The sequence below is a fragment of the Drosophila montana genome, unplaced genomic scaffold (genome assembly GCF_035044405.1).
Source record: "Drosophila montana isolate Dmon_TW-CO22-7 unplaced genomic scaffold, ASM3504440v1 contig_1505_1, whole genome shotgun sequence".
NCBI classification, from domain to species: Eukaryota; Metazoa; Arthropoda; class Insecta; order Diptera; family Drosophilidae; genus Drosophila; species Drosophila montana.
The window spans coordinates 4,971,616-4,995,523 of NW_026996452.1; the positions used below are offsets into that span (position 1 = coordinate 4,971,616).

The following is a 23,908-nucleotide window of genomic DNA, read 5'->3' on the forward strand; positions in this document are numbered from 1 at the left end:
TTTTAAAACTCATCCAATTTAGGTAACAAAGATAATTTTCATTGGGGTAAATATTTGAAGTGACCCTAAAATAATCCTTGTTATAAACCTGAAATTATTCTATTATATTTAATCAGCTGTAATAAACAAGAGTTATACCTTACCTTTCGATTAAAAATAGGCCGGTTCCGACCGAGAATTTTAACCGATTCTTAATCCGAGATAATGAGAAAAAGCCTGTTCTTAATCTGAATCGTATTTGTGTGAAATGTTATCTTTAGATATATTAGAACACCTTTTAAATTGAGAGAAGAATAAGAATAAGAATTACTTAACTTTTAAATTTAACGAAAATAACAAACCTTGGTTCGAGGAAAGGCGGGTTCTATGTGGAGAGGCGCACGAACAGAATCAAAAGGTTCCAACTTGATTCGATTCGTAGTTTAAGCCTCGACTTTGTCTTTTTATTTGAGTTTGCAGGTAAGCATTAAGACAAATTAATATTTAGAGTAAGTTTTGCAACGTTAATTTGAATATTTGTTAAACTTTTATTTCGCATTGCTTGTAACTTAAAAATAGATCACGATATCTTTGACTTTATGCACTAACGAGATATAAATACATAACAACTTGACAATCTAATTAATTAATTATGACATAACTTAGTTTAGTATTTAACTGTATCTTTACAGACTTTGCAACAGCATTAAACAAGCATTGTTGCAGTGGCTAACGAGTTAACATATATGGTTCAAAAGATGTTCGCTTAATTTAAACAGATTTGTTTATGTTCTGTGTGTTGTTTGTGTCTTGTATTGTTGTATTTGCGTTTGTATCGGTTGGCGGCATTGTGAGCGTTACTTCCGGCGTATCCAAAGACTTGAGATGCTCCATTTCAATATCGGAACAATTGTCGGAATTGGAAAGCGCTGAGTCCATTGAGGTGATGGTCATGTCTACGGCCTTGTCACTGGCGCTGGCTGCGAGCAGTGGCTTCTCCACCGCTGGCTTGGAGTCGACCTCATCGTCACGCGGATGTGCCACAAAGCTATTGCTATTGATATCCTCGATGGCCTTGCGAAGCTGTCAAATACGGTTTTAATTAGCAGCGGTTAATGTGCATGTTAAGATATTTGATATGAACCAACCTCCTTGAGGCCCACCACGCCGACAAGTCGTCCGATTTTTGTTACATACGCGTGATTGATGCCCACCATGGAGAACAGCGAATGCACCTTGAGTATGGAGGTGCGTTCGACCAGCTGAAAGGGCGAGGGATCAATGTGTATCTGTGTCTTTTCCAAATCGATGGGCTTAAGCATTTCTTCCAGTTCCCATTGCTTCTGATCCTCCGGTGACATGTCTATGACGCGCTCCCTCGGCTAAAAGAGGCAGATACATAGGAGTCAACATTTATGTGAACTGCAGCTTCAATATATGATTTATCGATGGATCTATCTATTAATTGATACATACCAATTGCACCGATTTCGTCTTTTTAATAGTCGTATTCTGTTTAATGTTTTTGTTTTTGTGTGTGTGCGCATTGAGATATATATATATATGTGTATACAAGAACAGTTACGATTGGGACAATAGAGAGAATAGAAAATGTTGGATATATATATATATATACATTAGATCGGTTAGTATGGATTACAATACGCAGCATGTAAAAATACAGACGAAAGAACAGACCCCACTTACCTTAGTTGCATTCGGTTCGTTGTCAACAATCGACTTCTGATCGTCATCTTCTATCGTTAGATCCATTTCATTTGATTCTTGCTTATCGGATAACTTATACAACGTATAGCTACGATTTGGTGAATCTTTGACTCTCACATCGCTGCTAAATTGAATTTTTTTCTTTGGCTTTTTCTGTTTATCTATGTGATTCTCGTTAACATGGAACACAGCAGCCGGTTCGTAGGAATGTCTATTAATATCTGAAACTTTATTTGTTTTGTATTTAATGCAGGTCTTATCTGTATTCACATCGTTAAGCGGCAAATTAATTGGCTTATATGAATCTGTATTATCTGTTATGGTATCATCTTTGTCATCCTTATCGGGCGGCAAACACAAAGCGTTAAATTTTATAGATATTATTTTGCGAGTGCAATACAACTTTTATATTATCAGCAGATTTTTGAGCATACAAATATATAGCCAAGCAGAGAAGCGAAAAGAAAAACAAGAGCTGCTGCTACTTTCAGGACTATTCAGGACTGTCACAGATATCTTAAGAGATTTAAAAAAAAAAAAAAAATAATACGATTGGAATTGAGTTCGGATTTAATTAAAAGCGATATCTGTGACGCCTGCCTTGACAAGATTCAATTAGGTATATATTACCATTTGATTGGTGCCCTTCGTTTGAATTGTTATAGGATTTACTTGCTTGCAGATATAGAATAGGATAATTAATATGCCAGAGCGAGCGAGAGAGAGAGAGAGAGAGAGCGAGAGAGAGAGAGCGAGAGAGAGAGAGCGAGAGAGAGTTTCATCAGAATACCAAAGATGAATGTTAGGAATGTTTTTTCAGAGCAGATACTTACCAGCATGATCTGATCGGTAACAAAGTTCCAATTGTTTTGTGCTTGCTTGGAATGCAAAATTTGTACAAATAAGCGTGGCAGATATAGAACATGATGGAGCTTAGCTCCATTAGTAGTTATGCCCCCCCTCATTCTGAACCATAAATCGTAGTTTGCAAGGATATTGTACTTACCAGCTGAACCTTCTTGGATATGCCGGGTGTACTGGGCGCACTGGGCGCACGCTGAACTTGCACCTCATTGTTGCTGGCCACCGGCGATATAGAGCCCATTTCCGGATCCGGTTGCACATCCTGCAGCGTGGTAGACTTCTTAAATATGGCCTCAAAGGCGGAGCGTATACGAAACTCTGAGTTGCCCGTGATGGTGGTGTAGGGTGTGATGCTGGGGCTGTGCGGCGAGGCGGGCGCATAGGTCTTCAAGTTGAAGGAGTTGGTTTTCTTCAATATGGATTTTCGTGGCGTTAGGGAGCTGTGCATGGTCTCTGCTCGCTTCTTGGGCGGCAGCATCTCATCGTTGGCAATCTGGCGCAGACTGAGTATGTCCGGTGCGGGCAGCACCTCGAAGCGTGAGGGTCGACGTTGCTTGAGCTCCGCTTCCTGTTTCTTTTTCTCCTCCTCCAGGGCGCGCTCCTCGGCTTCCTTTTGCCACTTTTGTGCCACCTCCATGCGCTTCTCGCGTCCTATGTGCTTCTCAATGATCTTGATTAGCTCGTAGCGCTGAACGGAGCCCAGCAGGATCATATTCTCTGGACTGTCGACTAGGGGCAGCGAGCGCAGCGTCTTATTGATCTTGAGCACCTCCTTGAGCTTTTGATAGGAGATGCCATGCCAAATGTACTTCACGTCTCGCACCATAAAGTCCTCCACAAAGATGCTGTACATGCCGGAGCTGGAGGGGAGCAGATCAGGCAGATACGGCAGCTTCTTAATCAGTATAATACTGTCGTAGATCGAGGGCTGCAGCAGCGCTGCCACCGCATTGCCCACCAGCACGGCTATCATCACGGGCACAACATGCGTTATCTGACCGGTCATCTCAAAGATAATCACTGCCACGGATACCGTATGCGTCACAGAGCCAGAGAAGGCAGCTGCACCGACAACTGCATAGCCACCTGGCATAATGGGTGACAATCGACCGCCGTAGCGCACGCCATGTGGAAACCAGGAGGCCATCAGTTCGCCCACCAAGCGACCAAATGCGGCGCCAATTTTAAATACCGGTATGAACATGCCCGAGGGCACAGGTATCGTGGACGCAATGATGGAAAAGAAGAACTGCAGAATGAAACATTCAATTCGTTGTGCATATAGTCTAAATATTTTATAATACTTGCCGTGAAGATGGTAAAGATTACCAGATTGACAAAGACGCTGGTGTAGCTGGTCATCCAGTGGGTCACGACGGCAGCCTGTTCCACGGTCAAATCCTCGCGTGACCAGCTGAAATTGCTGAACAGCTGCGTCACCTGCTCATGTGTGCTGAGCTCACCAGCCAGAAACTGACCCGTGCCAAGGGGAAATGAAATGCTGGAGACCAACAGTGCCAGAAAACCAGGATACAAAAAGCGGCTGAAAAGAATGAAAGTGTGTTTAGTAATCCAAAAATATAACGGAGCTTTGTGTAAATTATGCAGCGATAGTTTTCTACCGGTCAATATCGATACTTAAATAGTTGGAGAACGAAATGAGCGTATCGATATCGATAAATTGCTTGACATAAGTAATCGATACCTTGGGTACTCACTTTTTCTGCAGAAATTTGTTCATACGTTTGTTAGAGCGCATGAAAAGGACGTAGCGACGATGCACCCAAACATAGGTGGCGCCACCCAAGCCGCAAACGAAGCTGTTAAAGGTGATGCATTTGTAATTGCTAATTTCAATAATTGCCTTTAAGACTCACCCAATCAATGCGAAAACAAACAACTCCTGCGGATCAAAGGGGAATTCGGTGGTAAAATTGGTCAGAAACAGAGCACGCACAGTGTCCGCATTTTGAAACCAAACGGCGAGCAGTCGAAAAACCGTTGCACCACAGACGGCCGCAAAGAAACCGCGCCAATAATTGCGCACCGCAAAATAGGTGGTGGTTACCTCAATGCTGAATAAAACGCCTGCAGGTGGATCGTTTTGCTGGTTTGTTTTTTCTGCTGTTGCTCAGCTATTAAATGAGGATCTAATCGATCTCTCCTGTACTCACCACCAACGGGCGCGGCAAAACAGGCGCCCACACCGACGGCACAGGCGGCCGCCAGCATTTCAGAGTTGCGGGACTCGTTCTCATAGATGCCTTGGAATGATGTGACGAGTTTACTTAATAATTGTGCTACAATACTTGCTATATGTACGAAAGGACCCTAGAGACGAAGTTAGTATTTTTTTTTTTTATATTTTGAAGAGTTTTCCAAACATTGTGAGTGTGTTCGTATGTATGCGTGTGTGTGTGTGTGTGTGTGTGTGTGCCAAGCTGTGTCAAGCTGGCATCAATTTTTCATACTTACTTCCTTTCCTAATGGCATACCGCTGCCCAGAGTTGCCGTTAAACCAATTACCTTGGCCACTAATGTCTTAAATGTGAGATACTCTTTCAGCGCAACGCCACGCAGAATGGTCTTCATTTCAGGTATACCGGAACCTAGACACAGGTATATGGTAATACAATACAATTCGTACGTATGTGGAATTTGCATTGAGCATATGCATAGTGCTTGGGTATGTACATAAATATATAGTTTTCTTGATTCATTTTTTAAGGTGTTCAATTTGAGTATATAACATATAGACACTGGGAATATATCAGTTATTGGAGGTGCCAAGTGTGCTTGGTGTGGGCAGCTGCCGGAGTGCAGTGGTACAGGCTGTTTATAAAGTGCCAGAGGGGTTTTTTTTTCCGTTAGAATAATCTATGACTTGCAAGGCAGATAAATATATAACATTGAGGTATCAAAGAAGCTAGTAACTAAAGATATTATTTTAAGTGGTTCGACACGTTCTGGAATTTTTGAAAAATTATTTAGATAAACAAATTTTCCGAAACACTTGAATCTGTAGTCTAAAAGTGCAAACGTTATTTGCATATATCTTGGGTTTTATTACAAATCCTAAACAACCATCGAAGTAAGTAAGTAAGTAAAAAAATTAATATAGTTTTCGGTTTTGAAGTTGGTTTTTGCTTTGGAAAACCCAAATAACTACAATAATATCAATGAATTTTAGAACTACAAACAAGACTACTTTCACGTTCGAGAGATTAGTTGAAATAAAAAAAAAACATAAAAAATACTCTCAAAATATACTGTTATCAAAAACTACTAAATACTATTTACTTGAAAGAACAAAACTAAATACCAAAGTCTACTTAACATAGTTAATTCTGGACTTACCTATACTTTGTGGCGCGATTAGATGCACAAAGCCGGCTGAGAATAATATTAAACAGACCGGCAATGAGACCCAAGCAATATACTGTATGAAGGGCTGTGAAGTAAGATCGCGATAGAGCCAAATACGAGCTAAAATGATATCAGACCAAAATATTTAGTAGGCAAAAAAATAATGGTGTCAACTATAGGTTGTCTTGTGATGCGTTTACCGTTTGTACATATCGATATGCCCTTGTCCATGATGAAGGAGAGCAGGGCCATTATGATGCCGAGCAGGGCGAGGAATACCCAGTCCTCGCCCAGGCGTGCCAGGGTATGCTTCCAGACCCATGATGAGATGCGTTTTATACGCGTCGCTCGCCTGCCCAGCAATTCCTGTAAATATTTCCCAGCACTGCTGCTTTATAAACCGATGCACTCAAAACGCTCTCAAACTATGTGCTATATAGATATTTATAATGTACATAGCTACTACTGTCGATGGGTCTATTGGGATGGATGCCAAATTATTTTTGTGTGCTGAATCAAAATGGCGTTCATGAATTCATGAATGCGAGCACTTTGCATAATTTGGTCGCCATTGAACATGAATCGCAGGCATTTGATGTCAAGTGAATATTCATTATTTTAATTTAAATACTCGATATACAAACAAACGATTTACCTTAAGTATTTATATATTGCTCATTACGTTTGCATTGAATATTATGTGGATTGTCACATGATTAAACAAATAAAGTCTTTTCATTGTACTCATATATTTCAAATTTACCTTATTCCTTTGTTTATCTTCTTGCTTTCGTCGCTTTTCGAGTAGTTTGAGTTTTCTGGCTTCATCTTTGGCAAATTCTCCTAGATCTTTCGTATAACGACCATACATCTGTGCATAAATATAAAGTGTAGTATTAGAATTAAATATGACTATATTTTTTTATATTTTTATATTTATTTGTATATGGAGATTGAGCGTACAAGTAAATAGACATTTTTCACCATCCTCCAAGAATGCCAAACACTTACTAACGCATTCGTTTCACTTGTTGATCATTTTGGCAGCAGGCAAAAGTCCAATATAGTACAATATAAATAACTTAAAAAACTCTCATCTTTTAAAATAAACAAAGCAACAAAACACAAACAGAGAACATATCCCATGGGCAAAAAATTTTCGTCATGAAACGATTTTTCATGCACGGAAATTCCCATAACAATAACAAAGGCAAAAAGAAAACTTTAGCATTTCCAAAGTAGTCGACAATGATAAGCCTGACAAATGAGCTTCAAAATCTTCAGAATAAAATTGTATTTTTTGCAGATTTCTCATAGCAGAGGAAAATCATTTGGTTAATATAGCAAACAGGTTTTTAATAGTTCAATTTAAAAAGAAGTTCGAATGCTGTCAACAAATTATAAAAACATTTTATGTCTTTTAAAGTTTAAGTGGTTCTAAGGGTATTTACAGAAAATTTCGAATAAATTCATTTTAAAAGTACACTACAAGAAAAGTATATATGTTTATGCTATACAGATAAAAAATTGTATTTTCTTTATATTTTATTATAAATATTTATTAATCACGATCCACAAATATTCAGTTTATTATTATTGTTTATTTTTTTTTTTAATTTTTATGTCTGTGTCAAAATCGTGTTCTCTGAATATACATGATATTATTTAGTCTCTCATGAAGAAAAAATTAAATAAATTATAGTCGAGTAGTTGGCTTATTCCGCGAGTACCTCAAGTAAAACCCATTGAAAATGCAATCCAAAAATATATTTCGAAAGGTGTCCAACACATATGCCACGGTCAAAACAAAAACGAACTACATAAATAAATAAAAATTGTTCAGGCATGCGACAAGAAAAAGCAGCAAGAACCAAGAAGAAAATATAAGAAAATAAAAGAAAATGTAACAAAAAAAAAAAAAACAAAAGAGAAAGCAAAAACCAAGAGCGCCGCTAATTTCCCAGAGGTCTGGGCGAAGGTCTGCTTTGGCTGGGTAAATTCAATGTGTCTCTGCTTTGACTAGATAATGCTCTATTCTATGTAGGATTCGAACCAGTGCGATCTCAGCGTGAAGCTAGTTTTAAACAATTTGGAACATAGTCTTACATTCTTCAGGAAAATAAGTTTGTTTTTTAAATATTTACTTAGTTATTTTTTTTCGAGCTTTGCATTAAATATTTTATGCACAAATGTTATACAATTTTTAAAAGTATTTTTTAAAGAAATCTACTAATACAGTTGATAAAATTCCGGTTCGAACCGGTTTGGCTGTTAACCGATTCCAATCTGGATTCGCTTAATTAATATGCTTACATAGTAGAAAGCCTCAATTTCGAACTCAATTTGATTCTTGTCATCGCTGACTGTTTCGGCGGATTTGGGTTTGGGTTTGGGTTTCCGTTTCTGTTGTTGCTTCTGTTTGGCAATGGCCTCATCCCAGCGCAGGCGGACGGGCGTCGAGGCTAACTTGTGGGCTAGCTCCTCTTCGCGCAGATAATCGGCGCGATTAATCAGCAGCTCCGGCTCAAAGGCGTATTCCCGAATGTACTCATCCTGGTGAGTGCGACTGTTGTTGAACATGAAGCAAACCGATTTGACTACCGCACACAAATACGTTGCGAATTTCAATTCGAATAGACGAATCCGATTGTTCTATATTCGATCACGTTCTTGTTGTTGTTGTTTTTGTTGCAAGCGTGTTTTGTGTCAGTCGCATAGATCCGTATTGCGGCCTTTGACATGCCTGCGGCTGTTGGCCGAATTTCTGTTTCGCATTTTGTTGCCAATTATTTTTAGTTGCTGATTCCCTGATGTTGTTGCTGTTGCTGTTGCGCTTCTTCTTCTCAGTTGATATTTCTCATTGCAAGTCGTCGGAATTACATGTCGCTGCCCTTGAGGCCCGTCCCGTCAACAGTTGTAATTTTAATTGCAATTTATTTTTAACATTTTTACAACGCTGCACGGCCTTTAATCACATTATTTATGCATCATAATTTTTCACATGATTTATGCATAAATATCTTTTAATATTTATTTATATGCATATTATTATTTTTAAATATTTATCCATAAACTTTCGCGTCGTTTATAATTTCTAACGATTTCTTTCTTAGTTTTGTCTATTGATTTTCGCGTCTTTGTCCGACATTCACACAACGTTCTAAACTTTGTGAAAACTTTTTTGAAACTAAGACGGACGCTCTCGAGCTTTTCCGTTTGTGTGAAAAATTATTGAAAATTTTCTTTCAACGCTGTGCTGTGCATGGGCCAGGGTAACCAGCTATGCCGACAAAATCTCGAATTGTTCGAATGTTTAGAAAGCTCTCAAGAGTTCTTGACACTTGTTAGAAGCTTAAGTTTCATAATTCAAAACAATTAAAATGCTATAAATTGAAAATTGAAAGACCATGTTTGATAAAAAAAAATAATTATCTTTTCTTTTTACTTAAATACTTAAATTTTCCTTGTTAATTAATTTTTTTTTTCATAATGTTTTCTTAGATCTCTTGAAACTTAACCTCAAAATAATTGTAATGTTGAAAATTCTTTGGGCAGCAAGGTCACCCTTTTCTTTGCAGCCTACTACCTTCTACATTGAAATAATTTCTTAACTTATAATAAACACAAAATATTATTCATTATAATCCGATTATAAATAGCGACATATTTTTTTGCTCGTCTTCCCATTCCCATTCATTATATTTGCATTGCTTTTACACGTTGACTCGGACAGGGAAAGGGAATCGAAATATTCAAGAAAATTTCGGTAAAACAACAAGCTCTATACCCTAACTCTTGACTGTACTAAAAATGCTTGTTTTAGTAAAATAGATTTTCCTCTTTTTCAGAAAACCAATTTAATACACTCCAAATTCTAAAATCTTATCGTAAATAGCTTTCAAAGTTCTCAATTCACAGTTAATGCTCAAAATTTAAGAGATCAAGATTTAAGAATCTTTAATTATTTTCAATACATAAAAAAGTATTCTCATGGATATTTTTAAAAGATAAAAAATTTTTAACAATTAATGAAATGCATTAGAGTAGAAAAATTGCAATTGGTAAAGATGTAAAAAGTATACTCTACTTCTATTAATCAGATAAAACTGAGTCAATTTCGATGAGAAATACCATTTTGGGCATTGTCTGATTTTTAATAGATTTTTGAAAAATTCTCCTATTATTTACCCAGTTTATGATGAACGTTTTTGCTACACAAAATTTTATCTTTTTGTCGGTTTTGTGGTTCTGGAAATTCTGCTTTTTCTTATGGTTATTGAGTCGATGCAAAGAAATTTAAATGTTTTCCCCCTTTGCCATCTGATACCGATAATAATAATTATACAAATCACATATTGTTAAAGTGAACAAGATCAATTAAATTGATATTTAGCTCGGCTATGATTGCTGGCCATTCATGATCGATATAAAGATAACGTTCTTTTCGCACTCGTTACCAGGTAGGTAACCTACATATAGGTCGAGAAATCTTATCACTAAAACGGATGACTTAATGGCATAGATTAACAACAGTTTGTGCACTCTAGAACTGAACCTGCACTGAGCGATGAGATTGATAGAAATTGTGTTGCTGCTTACGAGTGTATCGATGTATCCAAACGGATCATCATCGTCGGATGAGTCGGAATCGGGTCCATTCTCGGCTGGCGGCGGACAGGGATAGAATGCCTGCGACTTGACTTTGGGATGGTGACGCGGCACATGACGCAGCTCCGCCTCCATGGATATGTTGCTGTTGCGTCGCTGGCGCAACTGACGAATGAACTTCTCAAAATCGGCCCACTCGGAGTCGACCAGCTCGACGTTCTCTTCGCCAAACTCTTCATCGTGTATGATCCGTTCGACTTGCTGTTGTTTGGCTTTAGCTTTGGCTTTGCCGTTCCGATCACGTTTCTCGCGAGTGGCAAAGTACACCATGGCGGCTATTCAGGGTGGTGTCTGTGTGTGTGTGTCTAAAAGTGTGACGCGATATCGATACAAAAAAACGAGCCAGGAACTAATCAACAGTCTGATTGACCAAGCGTGGCTATTGCCATGGCTAAAAGCCTTAACGGGCTAATCAGTTGTCGATATTTTCTCTACCAAAGCCGCGCAGCTTATGCAATTGCATTAATTGAGCGCTTCCCGTCCTGATTGTAGCTATTGCACTTTTGTATCCGTCAGATACTTTTTGCTGCGTGCGACTCGCACCGAGCTTAGAACTCAACTGAATCTGTCTCGTTTAGGATCAAGACTTTACGGAATTTAGCACACCAATACCAGCGTACTCGTCGTAGTCTGCGACCCGGGCTTACAGTCTCAAGTGCTTAGAACCCACTTGCATTTGCCCCCCCGCTCCCCTCTCGCCATCCATTCCCACACACACACACACATACACGCACATCCATCCGCACTCGAGCGGTCAAAGTTTGTGTGTAAGACATCAATAAAAGTTCATAAATTTAATAATTCGTGCCGCCTGTGCTAGAGCAAAAGTGAAAATGACTCTGTTGGGTTGACAACAAGCCACGCCGCACAGTGGGACAAAAGCGATTGCAAACAGTTGCTTTGTCAAAATATGATTTAGCTTATGTTATATAGTTAACCCTGCACAGTGCCGGCAAATTGTTTGCCGAGCTCATCATTTTAGAGAATTCGTTCAGTTAGTTTTTTTTGCTGCTTGCCCCACTGTGCCATGTCACTTAAACAGCTCAAATTGAGCTGACTTCTCGACGACATCATCTTGCTTTAATCTCTTCAAGTGTTTTCTACTGTATGTCTATGTGTAGGTGGATTATGCACATGGCACGGAGTCACATGTTTGTGATTTTCTATGCGGCATTTCCTCAGAAACAAATGTATCTTATTCTCCTCTTCGTTTGTTTGTTTCTGTGTAAGTGTCGTGAACGAAGTGCAAAGTTTCGCTTTGATTGAATTGCTCAATTTAGTACGTCGCCCGTCCAAATGACGGCATTAATGATATGCCTAACCCTAACTAGGTTGAATACACTGTCGCCGATTTATGGGTGATCGCCGAGGATTACAAGCATCTTAACTATCTATAAAATAGATGTTGCTCTTGTTCTTAAGGGAGTAAAGTGCACCACCCCAATAAAGGCAAAGTAAAAGGCCAGTAAAACGTTTGAGGAAGTTATACAAAGAAGAGTTGCAACAAATCATTTACTAACGGGAGTTTTAACAGCAAGAGAAGAAAGAAAGAAAGGCAAAGTAGATATAGGAATATGGGCAAATGAGGTAGAGGTTGAGAGATCTGTTTGTAACTGGGAAAGCCCGAAAACAAGAACAAAATCCAGTTATATCATATTTAATAATTATCTTTCTATAGCAAAGAAAAAAGAGTTACGAAAAAATTAAAAATGAAAAAGGCGATGGAGAAATTTGGAAAATACTTCAACAGATAGATGATGTTATATATTATAACTAAATGTAGAATTAAAATAATAAATGTAATCCCTCTAAGTAAATTCTATATATAAATAAAGTATATACTGAGTATATTTGATATTCTGCTAGTTTAATAAGTCTAGTATTCTCTTAGCGGTACAATAACTATTATATCGTTATAGTAGTTGTCTAGTTTTTGTATGTGCACATTTGGACAACGACATAAATTCAGATTAAGGGGTCTCAAATTGAATAGCCTGCCACTTCTATTACATGCATAAATCAGTTTTGGACACATATATGTATATCACACATAAGCACAGAAACACAGTACTTGTATATATTTGAAATATTTATTTTATTATATATTTTTATATATTTAACAACATCTGAAAATTGCTAGCACATATTTTTTAATTCAGTACTCTTCAGCTTTGATTAGGTCGCTTTAAAATGCGTCAATTTATTTGAAAGCTTTTCGACATTTCTTTAGTTAAGAGAATCAAAGAGAGCGGAAATTAAGAGCGCTGCGCTGCAAACTTTGTTGACAAGCGATTTGAGAGCGATAACATTTTTTGTTTTCACGCTCGACGCTGATAAGTTCGATTGATTCCGATCCATTGAGTAATTATTACTAATTCTTACTCAATGATTCCGATCTGAAATTTGAAATGAGCGACAAACTGATTACAGAGATTAATGTTATTAAGATCTCTTTATTATATAGATCTCTTATAAAGAACTCTGTAAGCTCTCAAAGCTAAGCCAGAAATGAGCAGGCAAAACATTTTTCATTATTTTAAATTGAATAAATAACATTTTAAACAGGCAAAACGATTTCTATTTCGTAAATTAAATAAATATATGAAGCTGGCAAACTTTGCTTGTTTTTTATATATCTACTGAGTATTAAGCAGATTTTTAAGAATTTAATTTTTATGCAATATATATGCATAAGGAAATATATAATATTCACAATATATATATATTTATGTATATAGATTTTAAGGCTATACAAAATCGTTTTATATTTATTAAAAAAAAGGTAGCTAAACATTTGAATATATTTTAATATGTATAAATTGTAGATTTTGCAGCTTCTCGAATATTAAAAAAATGAGGAATTGTTGTGTATAGCAATTATAATAACTTAATTTTAAGTGGCGTTAGTTAATCCAATAACGCGATTAATTATTAAAAGCAAATGTAAACAAAAGTTGCCAAATGGTGCTTTAAAATTATTTAACGATTGTTTCGGACATATTAAGCTTCTTTTTTTTTGATCATTTTTCAATTTTCAATTTCAAAGAAATTCTCCACACAAATCGAGGCAATAAAGTTCCGCTGTCCATATATTATTTATTGTTTTTTTATTAGTTAACAAACCTTTCGATTTCGGTTAAACATGGCACAGATTATTCGTGTAACTTTTTATACTTGTATGGAAATATTCAATTTTGGCCACAATGCAAAGTGAATCTGGCAACAATTGCACGGCAACTAAAGAACGAGGCATCTTTGGGCGCCGCCACGGAATCCAACTTTGACACCACCCCCCTACCCCCCGCCACGCCCCGAATTCCGGCCAAGATAAAGGCGTGAATAACAGCAACAGGAACAACACCTGTGCAAAACTCAAAAGCCGAACAGAAGAAAGGAAATTAATTAAAAAATTTCAGAATGCGATCGCAAAGCAAATAGCGTGTTTATGTAATATTTGCATAGATGCACGAGATAAATTTCCAACTAATGTAAGTTCAAATAGCATGGAATACAATATAATCTCGAGCACAATTCACATTTATGGCCCGTGCCAACTGCGAACGGGCTGTCGACAGCTTTTAAGGCCCCCCGGCAATAAAGCACATTGTTAATTGTATTTAACAATAAACCGGCCGTAAAAATTCATAATCAATGAATGCAGCAGCGGTTCGGGCTGCCAATTGAACGCTAGAAATCAAATCTATTCGGATTTTACGCCCCATCGATCCCGGCACTAAATCAAAGTGCCGTAGCGATACGGAAGCCCATTTGATTGATGATGGCTCAGACCGCAACACCAATATAGCCGACACCGGTAATCTAAGATACAATAACTAAATAGGCTAGAAAAGAGTATTAATTGATTTAAATATTAGCCACAATTCTTTTTGTTGGAGGATTTAGCAAGGCTGCGTCCAGAGCTCAAGCTCACTTCTCTCTCTTTATATGAATCATAGCAAGTCATGGTTTTTAGATAAAACCAAACAAAAAAATATTATGCTTAATTATATAATTAATTGAGTATATTACACTTTAATTTTATGGCATACCCGAAGTATTTATCACAAGGCTTTTTGTCGGAGCATCTAACAGAGTTCAAGCTCGATATTCCCGTTTTTCCCCTACTATGGTCTTTAGATAAACTATATTGTTATCAACCTTGCTTAGTTATCAAATTAATTAAGCATATTATGCTGTAAGAGTATACTATACTTTACTATACATTACTTAATAAACAAAAGTACATACTACTTAGTATATAAACAGATACAGAAATATCTCAATACAGAAATATAGACTTTTTATCTGCGACGGCTGGCAGTTATTTATGTGCATCTCGGCAGGTGCTAATTACAAATGTCAAATTCCAATTTTGTGGCTTTGCGTTGGGTATTCAATAATGAATTAGTGAACGTTGTCCGATTTTGGGGATGCATCTTAACGAACTTGGGTAAGCGACAGGCACATTACTCATACGTCCCGTTGACCGAAATTCGTTAGTGCGAAAAGACAACTTCTGTTGTGTTAAAAGGGTATTCAGTATTTAGTAGCAGTATTTAATATTTAGCAGTTAACTGTGCCCCGTCTAAATATTAGGCATATAGAGTTTTTCCTAAGTGACACCCTAATTTGAATTCAGATAAATCCTTTGATTTGATTTGATTTGATTTGATGTCTCACCTATTCTAATTTCTGTGGTTATGTTTTAGTTAAAGCGTTTTAAAGGGTATTCAGTTTTTAGTGTAGGGAAATCCGCAGTTAACTGTGCCCCCCTACATATTAAGCATCAAATATTACTTATACGCTCAGTTGAGTGCAAACATTTGCCCACAAAAATGTTAACCCAATTACATATTGTTTACATCTCTTAAGCCGCCTTTCAATATGATTTATATACAATTTATCTAGGCGGCAAATATAAGAATGATTTTTTTTTATATATTTAAACAGCTTTTGGGCTTACAAACAAGTCAATCAGCAAATCCCCAAATAACCGATTCGAAAAGCTGAACTCATTAAAACAACAATTGAAAACCAATTTGGATTTTCCAACTAATGCCAAATAAATGATAAATGAGCCACGGAAATCGTTGTTATCAGTGGAGCTTAAAAAAAAAAGTCAACATTTTATATGCCCTGCGACTAATTAAAAGGCCAAGCCCGCGTCTTTTCGAGGTAACATAAATACTAATCATATGTTCGTGTTCTTTTGCTACCTTTGTTTACTCATTAAACGATAATTGTGGTATTTGAATCATTGTGCTAAATCAATCAATCAATCAATCAATTAAAATTCAATCGGTAAGCGAAACAAAAAAAAGAAAATTTGAAAAAATTTATGATTAGCACAACTTTCGGAAATTTGTATAAAAATGCGAACACAATTTGCCCGTCAATCGGTTAACAATTTTTGTTAATACTATGTATGGAAGTGTGAAAAATGTGCTTAAAGTCCGTCGGTTAGCATATTGTACTTGTATTTAAAAAAAAAAATTGTTCAAATTGACATGAAGAAGACAGAAAACCTAGATGCGTTCATATATAATGAATTTAATCCCATATCTTTCCATTAGCGTGCGCCATTTTATCTGCCTTTGAACTGTTGGAAAGATCTCTGGCAGCTTTCAGGCAAAGATCTGTGCAAATGTTTGCTCTATAAATATTTTTTCGGTTTTTTGGGGGGCAGCTTGCCGACGCTAATTGCTTCTTATCGCACACGCAAAACACTTACGAATAAAATTCTTAAGGCAAGCAGATAAATCGGTGACCCACTCGCAGCAAAGGTCAAGCAACTTCAAAGGGGGCGCCACCCCCAAAGCCGCCCACCCCACCAACGGACAAACGAAAAATAAATACATATATATGTAGAAAATTAAATCAAATTATATTTGCGTTTGCTTTGATGACGCAAATTTAGTTTCAAAAGTAAGTGTGTACAGACTCGAAGATGCCCTGTACTCAGTTCTGAGGCACGAATGTTTATGTTTATGTTTTTTTTTAATAATTCTCAGTTCCATATTTAAAACAACTAAGAGGTTCTAGTCGGGAGCTCCCGACTAGGGGATACCCTAAACCCTCTTCTTCCAAAAATAAAAGATACTTGATATATATATATATACTATTCTAGAAGCTACATGTCAAGTTTGGTGACTCTAGACTCTAGAATCGATTTTTATCGATTATTTGGAAACGGGACATGTAATCGAATATCGGAAGCAAACTCGATCTGCGCGGGCACTAGAAGAACCTACAGCTAAAATTTCAAGTCTCTAGCTTTTATAGGTTCCGAAATCCTTGCGTTCATACATACGGACAGACGGACATGGCTAAATCGACTCGGCTGTTGATGCTGATCAAGAATATTTATATCGGAGATGCTTCCTTCTGCCTGTTACATACATTTACAGAAATACATAATACCCTTTTTACCCATTTTCAATGGGTTTAGGGTATAATAATGTACTTCCGCATAGGGTATTTAAGAGCCTACATACCAAATTCGCTATCACCAGCTCTTATAGTTGCTGAGATCAATGGGTACACACATAAGGATGGATAGATTTGTAGTTAGTATCAAGTCAAATTGCTTATTAATGCAAATCTTAAGATACCCATTACGCACTGAATTTGTTAACAGGGTATAACAACAAATGCCATGAATGCCATGCCGTCAGCATTTAGAGCCAAACAAGCAACAGGAGAAAGACCAAAACAATATCAACGAAAGCTTTCGATGACGAGGCAGATTTTTGAAATATTATTATATATACAGATTCAAAGTTCAAATTATCTTGTTATTGCCACCAAAATGCTTAGGGGATTCCCTTGTAAATTCCCAATAATTAAGTATGCAAAAAAAAAAAAAAAAAAATCAACCAATCTAATGCGTATTTAAAATGAAACACGTTAAGCCTATCAACAGGTATGGAGTGTAAAAACCTGACCGCAGTCAGAGATCGCTGCGATGTGCCCACACCTGTAGTACAACATATGTATTTACCACATAGTAAAATGTCTTAATTCGACTGGTTGTCTTGCTGGCCTAGCCAGATCAGGTGCACAATCTTTGTACGTAAATACGAGCATATGATCAGGCTGTCATGTGATCGCAATGCAAAACCAAAATCGATCAATAAGATTACGAATCTATAAAATATATATAATAAGTATAAGGTATATATAGAATATGGAGAACAGTGACTAACTTTGATGAAGGGATCTATAAAAGGTATTTATAAGAATTTTTTGCAGGAATTACTTGTAGCAATAATTTCAAAAATAATAATATTAGTTCTAGGAACAGGGAAAAATATGTTATTATATCGAGCAGATTACACAAAAACTTTGCAATCTATAGTTTTTTTTTTGTCACACAACGAAATAAGGAAACACACAGCTAATCAGCAGAAGTATATTTTTCGATTCATAATATCTTTTGCTGTTGGGAACTTTATAGAATTAAATAATATTCAATTGAAGTTTGAGTTTGCTGAAATGCTTAAAGAATTTTTCGATGATTGAGTAAATGTATATTTTGTTTTTCATTTTTATAGGGCTTCACCCCAAATGAAACCCCAATTCGAATTCAGATAAATCTTTTGATTTTTACTTTCTAAATTAAAATATTTTAGGCTAAACAGTGTCCCTGATTTGTAACTTACCAGCGTGTGCGTATAGCCTAGGCCCTCCTCGGAACCATCGGGGCTCTTGTCGTGCTCGTGACCCATATTGAAGCGCAGCGAGGACGCATTGGAGCACGTGCGCACGGGGAACGTGTGGTTCGGCGAGGGCACCAGCAGCAGAGATTCGCGTCCGTTTTTATGATTTATCTTCATGTTTGAGTTTTCGTTTTCGTTTAACAAGTTGCAATATCACAATAAAAAGCTGACGACTTGAATATTAATGTGTCGCTATAATAAGTAGTTAATTTATATATTGTTTTGTATTTTCACTTTATTTAGTACTTTGTTTATTTTGGCATTGCATTCACTGTGCAGATTCGCTTGTTGTGCGATTTCTGCTGTTGCTTCGATTGACACTCGCGTTTTCTTTCCGCATTGCGTTCGCTTCTGCTGCGTCACATGTGAAAATGAAATCAAATTCCTTTTGCTTGTGCATTAAATTCAATTAGCTGCACTTTTGTTGCACCAACCAAGTCACAAGATCGACTTCCTTTGCAGCGGCAGCGACGCCAACGCATCCCAAAGCGCTGCTGCGACTCGAGTGAGTAGAGTTGGGCGCACTGTGCGGGAGTGCGGTCGACGCTCGCGCGCAGTCGCGTTCGAAAAGTTTCGCCTACGAACAAAAACAAAAAATGCGTTAAGCTTGCTGCGGCAGCGACGCAGCTCACTACGACTGCGGCGTTGACAGCGCTTATGCTTCGCGGAACTGTTGTTGTCGTTCTGCTGTTGCGGCGGCGGCGGAGGCAGCGGCGGCTTCGGCGGCTACCGGTGATAACTTTGTGCGCAACCGACTTGTTGTTGTTCTTCCTCTTCGTCTGCTTCCTTTTCTTATTGTTGTTGCCTCTTTCGAACTGCGATAGTGTGGCGCGGGGTGGTGTGGCGTTATGCGTTGTATTTGAAGTGGCGCACTTGAGGGTGTGAAGGCTTAATTAACAACGGCGACAACTGAAACTGCCGAATGTATCACAGTTTCATTATCTGCTTTATCTGTGCGCTGGATTAACGGCAAATGCAGACAGAAATTAGCAACTACTTTTTTTTTTTGAAAATTAATTAACTGTGCTCAATATTAGGTGGTCACATCCGATGGGTATTTATTGTTCTAGCCTGAAATGATAAAAATATAAATAGCCTGTTGTAAATAACTGAATATGAACTGCTTTATTAGCTATGCTAATTAAATTATGCATGAGCAAGCAGCACTCCTCACTCTCTACACACGCCACCCAACGATCGCCCACACATGTAAATGTGGTGTGAATTGGTATGCAAAACAAGTTGGATGTTTGTTAGAGAGAGAGAAAGAGAGAGTTGTGTGCGTTGGAGAGTAAGTGCGAAAAAGCAGAGAGTGTGAATTGAGAGCGCATTGCGCTGAAGGCCGTCGCGCATATGCACAATGCGAGCTGCGTGTGTGTGTGTGTGTGAAGCTTACACTAATAAACAGGATAACCGATAAATGAGTAAAATAGAATGTCTAAAGGCAACTCAAACAAAATGGAGATATATCGTGAGAGTGCGACAGACAGTGAACCTGTATGAGTTATAGTTGGAATTTTTCAGCAAAAGGTCCTGTTGTTGGTTGTGGAAAGCGAAGAAAACGTTGGAAAACAAGAGTATAGACTAGATTATGATCCATTAAAGTTGCTTTTGAAAAAACACATTTTAAGAAGTTGTTGTGCACATATTTGTCACAATAAAAACAAACAATAATATACATATTTTAACCTTAAAACCACAACAATGCTGAGATGTGTAAAAACATCTTGCGGACTCTCTAATCACCCTAAATGATATCGTATAGCACAGCGAGAACACATTTATCTTAGTGCAATAATTTGTTTAGTTCACGAGGTCTTTTCCTACCCTATCAAGCCTTATCGGTATGCCAAAAACCGAGTAACCCAGGAATCCCGAAGCAAGTGCCCAAATGCGTTTTGATTTACGATCTCCTACTAATAAAAGCACTTGGAACATGTTTAGCTGCAAAGATTTATTAAAATGTTTTAATCTTTTGTCAGCATTATGGCCGAACGATTTATGAAGCAAAGCGTATTAATTTTTGCACAAATATGACATAAGTAAACACACTTACATGTATTTACACCAAACTCATGGCCCTTTAACTACTACTGGCATTTGCATAGAATATTTTTATTTAAAGTAACAACAACAAAAACAACAACAAATCAAGAAGAAAGCGGTTTTAGCCGGTTTTTATTTTTTTCACTCAATCCACGCGCTGATAATGAGCCGCAAATACTCGGAATATAATGCCTTTTTGTTTTGCATTGGGAGTTTATGTAAAAGTATATAAAAAAAAAAACTGCATTTTACAAATGTGTGTCGTTTGCATTCTATATATATACTTTGTTTCTTTAAATAATTCTCGATTCCATTAAGTTTTTATTTCTTTTTATGGCACTGCAAAATACGTATATAAGAACTTTTAAATCGCCAACAAAATGTTATTGTTGACTGTTCCAATTTTTTTTGTCTGAGTTTCAACTTAACGAGTCATAGGCTATATTAAATTGTATTATATGGTTTTCGAGAGTGTATATAAGTTATTTCCGTTATTTTAATTTTTAATTTATATTTTTCTCAATTTTCTCAGTCTATGTTAGCATTATTATTTTTATTTATTACTATGTAATTACAACATATTTGTCACAGCTCTTATCGATAAGATTATTTGCGTTTCTTATGAATGTTGTTCTTTAAGTAGTTCGGATGTCTATAAGTGCTTGCTCAAGTTTTGATTTTGTCTGATTACCTCTTAAAATGTTCAATAGTCAATAGTTAAAGCTAGCTCTTAAGCCTTAAGAACTAAGCTTAACTACACACACTCATGTATCAAGAGTCGATTTTTTTGAAACATATTTGGAAAGTCGGTGTAAAAAGTATCTATAGGTCTCCAAACCGGAGACTTTTGTTGTAGACTAATAAAAATTAAACATCTTCTCTTCAATTTGGCTGCACGTTAGTTAAACGTATGTGCAAAAAAAAAACTCATTATTTTTTCATTAAAAACAAGAAAATGTTCTAAACAATTAACATATAATGAATATAACATTGAGTTGAGGCAAATATTTTGTGTGGCTGTTTGAACAAATGTAGCAAATGCTTGTCTAATATACAAAGTACTCAGAGTACTCATTAGTTGTTATCTATTTTGTTGTTGATATTTGTTTAAAGTCAATTTCCGAACCTGTAATTACAGCACATAATTTACTTGCATTTTAATATAATTAAAAAAACAGCGTCAAAAAAAACACATCTACAACATCCGAATAAAATAAAAGCTGAAACACAAGCGAACACCTCTTCCCTTTAGCCACACCTGCGACACCTGTTTCGCTGCGCATACACACGCTGAACGCGTGCTTTGATTTGCTTAGCACTTTTTTCGCTATTGTTGTTGTTGGCACAGACACTTGTTGTGATCGCGCATATTACGTTTGATTGACGCTTGGATTGATTACTTGTTTTTTTTTCGTTGTTTTGTTTTTGCCGTTAGCCGCGTTCGCTTTGCGTAAGCCGTTAGCTGTAAGCTGTAAGTTGGCCGCTGGCAGAGCGATTTTAGAGCAGCTCCGTTGTCAACGCGGCCGCTTCGCGTTCTGACATTGACTGCTGGCGCCGTAGCCGTCGCCGTCGCCGCTGTCGCTGCTGCTGCCGCCGCCGCTGCTGTTGCTGCTGCTGCTGCTGTTGCTGCTGCTGCTGGCGTTGTCGCCGTTGTTAGGTGATTTTGTTGCTCCGGACCCGGTTATCACCTTCGGTCAGTTCGACAATTCGTTCCGTTTCGATTGATGACGTTGATCTACAAAACGAGAGCTTTTTAGCGCGCGCTACGATCAGCTGATTTGCATTTTAACAGTTTCGTTTTCTGATTGGCTTTCTGATTGGATTTCTTAAGCGCTGGACAAATTTCTCCCTGCCATTGCAATTGAGCACGGAATTTGCATTGCTTGATAGCAAAAAGTGTTTGATTTTGCAATTAAACCTTAGTTTAATCAAAGTATATATTTTGAAATTAAAAGCCAGTTTTTTTTTTATTTTCTGTCTCAATTTACTATTCGTAATGCTGTCACATCTGAATGTTTACCTAAATTTAAGGGGAGATTTTTTTTTTATAATCAAGCATTAATATTATAATTTTGTCAGTACATATGAAACAGACTAAACATTTATATGCTGCTTTAAAAGCTTTATTGCATATAATTTATTTAATTATTTTGGTTTGCTGCTCGACAGAAACATGTTAATGGAAATCTGATCATATCATATCGCTTAGCTTAATTTAATTAACACGCCAGCAAGGGCACTAAATCTTCGATATTCCAGCTGATAACTGTGCTTTAATTACTGTTACTGTTTATGGCTACTATCATCGATGCCATAACACTAGAACTAATGATGCGCAGATAGATTAAGATTATCCAAAGCCTACACGATACACGAGTACCCAGAATTACGTAATTGGTTTTCTCCACAATTACAATATGTAAAGCTAAATGTTACTTGCTTTACTTGCAGCTGCGCCATATTTACAAATATTTACTATCATGACATATTCACGCCAGTTGCGTAAAATTCAATAATTTTTATTGTTATTATTACCATATTGAATAAATAATTGTACGTGCATTTCATAAGCACTCTGAAAATTATTGTGTGCTTCTAAAGATGTCAGGCAAATGTATGTGATCGCTCGATAAATATTTGATACAATGTGTTTAAACAATAAAACTAAACATAATTAGAAAATTATCGCAGAGGTCTTACAAGCCCTTTTTTTTCATAATTCTAAATAATAAACGTCCAGATGTTTCTTTTGATTACCTCTATAAGAAATTTTATAAGATGAATATATTTTATTGAAATTTATGTGTATGAAAAAATATTTCTGGTAGATCTTAAATGATTTTTATTCTGTCCCTGACAATCTCTTGCCTGGCATATTGTAGCTTGAAGTCGAGTCGTGCTGAAATATCGTGCTTCCACATACTTAAAGAAAATTGCAAACTTAAACACGAAAACGCTTTGATTTATAAATTACGAGTACTTTCATAAATCAACTTTGCACACACGTCGCAACAATCAGATGGGGAAAATGGAAAAAAATCTGACAATTATTTCTCGTCTGTTGGTTTTTAGCATTTTTTTTTTCTTTCGCATCGTGAAGCGCATAAATAACTTGGCAAATAGATACAACTGATTAGAGCGTTATAATTTTGCACTTATGTAAAGATACTCGCCCCCGTCCAAGTCCTTGGGCATGTGAATTTATTATACCCACAATAAAAATGCCCGATTTTATTGGTAGACCCCAAGCACAAGTCTTTAATAACTGCGTGCGCAATCGCAAAGAATTGGCTAACAATCACATCTTGAAGTGTGATCAGAATTTATATAGACGCCATGGAACGAGTCTACGTTCTGGAATGTGATGGCATTATCTATTTTGGGTTTCTTGCTCTCGTACATATTTTATTGACATAATTAGCGAAAATTATTATTGTCATTGTCGCTTGAGTAAAACCTATCTAGCTGACGTACCAGAGGGAGAGAGAGAGCGAGATAGAGCGAGAGATGGGGAGAGATGTCGATAGCAGATGAAAGAA

General features: G+C 36.9%; 1 protein-coding gene across 14 annotated transcripts; it reads right to left on the reverse strand.

Moving 5' to 3' along the window:
* Nucleotides 1–507: 507 nt before the first annotated feature.
* ClC-a (chloride channel protein 2) lies at nt 508–21,920 on the reverse strand. Of its 14 annotated transcripts, XM_064691840.1 has the most exons (17): nt 21,770–21,920; nt 18,267–19,394; nt 6,701–6,808; nt 6,138–6,303; nt 5,929–6,057; nt 5,047–5,180; nt 4,746–4,902; nt 4,449–4,659; nt 4,290–4,391; nt 3,880–4,114; nt 2,714–3,820; nt 2,541–2,585; nt 2,338–2,382; nt 1,687–2,046; nt 1,456–1,491; nt 1,128–1,361; nt 508–1,062 (listed from the first exon to the last, which is right to left on the reverse strand). In XM_064691840.1, the coding sequence occupies exons 2-17, from the start codon at nt 18,438–18,440 to the stop codon at nt 751–753; spliced, it is 3,555 nt and encodes a 1,184-aa protein (XP_064547910.1). In that variant the 5' UTR covers nt 18,441–19,394; nt 21,770–21,920; the 3' UTR covers nt 508–750. The 14 variants fall into 14 exon arrangements, with proteins under 14 accessions (XP_064547910.1, XP_064547920.1, XP_064547896.1 ...); XM_064691850.1 differs by lacking the exon at nt 21,770–21,920 and having other exon boundaries at nt 6,138–6,322; nt 18,267–18,409; XM_064691826.1 differs by lacking the exons at nt 18,267–19,394; nt 21,770–21,920 and adding an exon at nt 10,537–11,051.
* Between the last annotated feature and the right edge of the window lie 1,988 nt (nt 21,921–23,908).